The 4,639-nt window shown below is 27.9% G+C and overlaps 1 protein-coding gene across 1 annotated transcript; it reads right to left on the reverse strand.

Moving 5' to 3' along the window:
• Nucleotides 1-3,007: 3,007 nt before the first annotated feature.
• On the reverse strand, nt 3,008-4,434 carry LOC100209363 (uncharacterized). The gene is made up of 2 exons (XM_065791732.1): nt 4,185-4,434; nt 3,008-3,944 (listed from the first exon to the last, which is right to left on the reverse strand). Exons 1-2 carry the CDS (start codon nt 4,342-4,344, stop codon nt 3,088-3,090), a joined length of 1,017 nt encoding a protein of 338 aa, XP_065647804.1. The 5' UTR covers nt 4,345-4,434; the 3' UTR covers nt 3,008-3,087.
• Between the last annotated feature and the right edge of the window lie 205 nt (nt 4,435-4,639).

Raw genomic sequence — 4,639 nt, forward strand, 5'->3', positions numbered from 1 at the left:
ACCTTTCATGACTAGAACAATGGAATTCGTGAACAAAATATTTTTGTCCAGCTAGATTGTATGAAACCATTCACTTGGCGACAGTTCGAAGTTTAACTTTTCTTCGCTTTAATGTTCGAAAAAACTGGTAATTATTTCATTGATGTATTTTTAACTAGTAAGCGCACGCTAAATGGAAAAAAGGGCGCGGAGAAAAAAAAGAGATGAAGTGCATATCAATGACGTCATTCTTAAGTAGCTTGTTTCAGTTTTTAGAAACTTCAGTTTAATAGTTTGTTTGATTTTTGAGTAAGTTTCTTGCAGGATCATGGTTTGGGTCATCCTCTATTGCAATTTAGAATCTAACCCAATAAACACATGAACGTCTATTAAACATCAAAACAACGTTTAAACCAACGTCTAGTTTTGATCAATTATCCGTTCAGATTGAAATCAAAAACAACATTTCGATGAAACTTCGAACATATTTTCGACGTCTATTATCGGTTTATTAAACGTAAAAAGTTTTGATTAATATTTTATTTTTAACAGTTAACAAAGAACTTGATAACCTAACCCAATGGTTTTAAGCCAATAAATCTTTAAACATTACTAAAACTAAATACACATTATTCCATCGTGTTCATAAAAAAGAAAATATTCCACTTAAACTTCCAAATCTTTTTATTGATAAAAATATAATAAAAAGGGAAATATCGTTAAAGTTTTTGGGCGTAATACTCGATGAAAATGTTACATGGAGAGAACATATAAGTGTTATTGAGAATAGGGTTTCTAAAAATATTGGTATATTGTATAAAGCTAAACAGTTCTTAAACCAATCTTGTCTTAAATACAAATACTTTTCATTTATACACTGTTACCTAAACTATGCTAACTATGCTATGCTAATTGTTTGGTGTTGCACTAATGTTACAAAGCTAAGTAAACTTCTATGTAAGCAAAAACACGCCATTATGATTATTACAAATAAACATCGCTTCTCTCATTCAAAAATACTTTTTAGTAAACTTAATATTCTAAATGTTTATAAATTAAATCTCTATCATGTTTTTATATTTATGTTTAAACTTGATAAAAAAATGGCACCATATTTATTCAACTCTTTATTTAAAAAAATAAATCATATATACAGCACAAGATTTTCAAATAATAACTATACTCAATCCAAAACCTACTATTCTGCCACTAAATACTCAATCACAAACCGAGGACCTAAACTCTGGAATACACTTTTGAATAATGATCTTAAAACAATTTCTTCGCTTAATCAATTTAAAACTAAACTTAAGCAAAATCTCTTACTAAACGACAATGAACTAAATTTCTTCTGAAGCGTTTAAAATGAGAGTACTATTATTAATAATTTAGTATTAATAATTGTTTATAACTAAGATTGTCTATTCAAATACATAAATATGATAAATAATCTTGTCTCTAGTCTTGTTTCTGTTTATTTTTTTTTTGTTTTTTTTGTTTTTTCTTCTTTATTGTTGGTCTTTTTAGTAAGTAAAGTAAACTTAAGCGTTAATAAAAAAAATAATTTATAGCATATGTTACCTTTACGGTTTTTAGTAGCATTGTAATTTACGGTATATTTATTATGGGGCTTAGTGATAAGGCAACTATAGTCTTCTTTTTGCCCACGTCATATATTGTTTTTATTCATGAACATTGTTATTGTAAATACTATTAACGACGAAATATATAATAATAATAATAATAACAAAGATTCAAACGTACATAAAGCATTTAAATTTAGACTGGTATTTAACGCTATCAATTAGTCTTTTTAATATGATATTAATTATATAAGGATTACTTATAATTTATTAGTTTTATGTAACATATACTATTACACTACTATATAACACGCTTATATACAGTTTTATGAACGTTTTAAGTAGGCTTAGTGGCGTCGCTAGGCCTGATATCACCCACTGAGATAAACTTTTGATGTCACCCCTCTAGACTTTCACTAACAGGGCCAACGACACGGGTTTCAAATTTAAGAAACTCAAGTTCTCTAGAAAAAAATTTTGGGCATACAAAATATAATCTTTTGATTTTGAATTAATACGAGCCTGAGCAATTGAATTAAGACGAGCCTGTCGTATTTGCATTTTTTTCATTTTGGTGTTATCATTCTGTGTTCATCATTCTACACATTCATCACTCTGCGTAGACTTTAATCCTTTTAACTTATACATATATACTAAACGTTTACAATATTGGCTTATATGAATTAATATTGAAAATGTTTAAAACTATAATAAAAGATTTAAATTGTACGCTTCTATTCTTTTAATGTACATTTATTCAACGTTTGCAATATTGACTTATGTTAGTCAATATTGTACACGCTTTATATTCGTTTAATAAACGAACGGACGCATAGTTTGATAATATACGCTTTAATTCCTTTAATATATGCGTTAGCAAACATTATTTAAACGTTTGCAGTTATAACTTTATTGTTTGTCAATATTGTAAACGTTTAATAAACCACTTGAAATCTAAATCCAATCAACAGTCTATTTTTGATAAATAATTGGTCACTTCATAGGTTATCCGTATTTCAAACAATTTTAATTAAATACTGACCAATTCTGGACGAGTCTGTGTTTATTGGGAATTTACTGGGAAGAAACTATTTAAAAAAACCTTAAGTAACTTCAAATGAAGAAATTTTTTGGTGGAAATTATTTTACATAAAATGAAAGCACTTCCGCTGCTGATGTAAAAAAAAACAACATAAAATCAGAAAAAATGTATTGAAGGGAAATTTTTGAAAAATAAAAATTTTTTAAAGTTGTTTTCTTTTGCTATTTTAGAAAGTTATAAAACTTCATTTCTATTTGTTTCAGGGAATTTTTTCTCAATTACGTAAGCAACTGTATTATACAACTTGTAACAAAAGAATGTAAAATGTTAACTTATTGACAAATGAAGAACTTAAGTTGTTGCTTATAAATAGATTTAAGAAAAAAAACTTAAAAAAGAGGAGTGTTTAAAAGTTATTTACTTAAAATACTTTCTTACAGGTGGTTGTTTTTTAAATTGGTACTCATTTTATACACCGGTGACTTAGTGTTTAAAATACCTAACCATCGATTCAATTATATTTCGAACAGCGTGGACAACATCTTCATTGTACCTCGGCATGTCGTTTTTAATGGTATCTATGTACTTCCAACGAGCATCTTTTGCTCTTTGAAAAACATCATGAATTCCTATACCTCTACTACCAGTATCAAGGATTATTTCTTCTTGAAACACCTGATGGTCACTAACAGAATCATACACAGTAGCTTTGTACTTTTTTTTGTGGAACAGGTTTGAGCCAAGTTTTTCAACTTTTTCATCTATTAAACTTTCAACGTCATAGCTTGACCCCATTCCAGAACTAATTCCCTTCTCATCCTCATCGGCAGATCTACGCCATCTTGTTTCACACGTACCTTCAAACTCTTTCCACATAACTGAATGAACCTCACAAATTTTCACGGGTGTAACCTGGTCTAATCTCCATGCATTTAAAGCATTTTCAAAATCAAACATTAACGAATTAAACCTATCAAAAATAAAGCCATATCGCTTTCCAAATTCATATTTTTTTGCAAGAGGAGCTTGTTTTGCAACAAGAGAAATATGCGCTTCAAATACTGCTAATGTCAAAAACATTGTTCCATACTTTATTCGGTCCCATTTAAATATTGTAGGATCATAACTCCATGTAAAATCACGTGTAGCATCTCTTAATGTATCTGCAACAACACTAAAACAATCTGATATTTTCTGTTCGTTCTTATATTCTTTACAGTTCAGGAACTGCCTACCAATTTTATGGATATCTTGCTCCATTACACTCAAATCGTCAATAAAGTAATCAACTTTGAATAATTCTTTTGCAGTTGCTTGTGCAACTGTCCAAACAGATTGAGCTAAAAAAATAAAAGTAAAAAAAATTGTATAAGTATTAAAAAAGTATAAGTATTAAAAATATTTGTTAAAAAACTATTTATTTTAATTTATGAGTACCAAAGTATTACGATTGAGCTACGTACACACGTACTAGCATAACTTTGTAAAGTATTACAATTGAGCTACGTACACACGTACTAGCATAACTTTGTAAATTTCTTTAATTTTTGTTTTACTTAATCAAATAAAAATTCTCTTACATTTATTATCAGTAAGAAAATACTTTTCAAGTATTTCTTCATTTTTTGTTATGTTTTTACTTAAGATGGCATCTTCAGATTCGAAAAATATTGTTTTCAAAGTAAGTTCTTTACAGGAAATTGTATACCAAAAGCAAATAAAAAAGCAAAGTTTAATCATTATTGTTCATATGCGTTTTCTTATAAAATATCTTATGGTTTTCATTACATTTTTGAAGAACCTGTTGGACAAAATCACTGAAACATAAACTTTTAACGGTTTGCCGATTTGAGTAATTATTGTTACAGAGCAGGTATTCTGTAAACATGAAACACACTTTTTTTTCTTCAAAGCTTTTCACGGAATACTTTTGAATTAAAAAAATTATATGGGTTGTTATAAATTTTTATGCAACATAACAAATCTAGACTGGAACAATAATTTCCATTTTTCAATTTAACAATAACTATTAAAA

Source organism: Hydra vulgaris, chromosome 02 (assembly GCF_038396675.1).
Source record: "Hydra vulgaris chromosome 02, alternate assembly HydraT2T_AEP".
NCBI classification, from domain to species: domain Eukaryota; kingdom Metazoa; phylum Cnidaria; class Hydrozoa; order Anthoathecata; family Hydridae; genus Hydra; species Hydra vulgaris.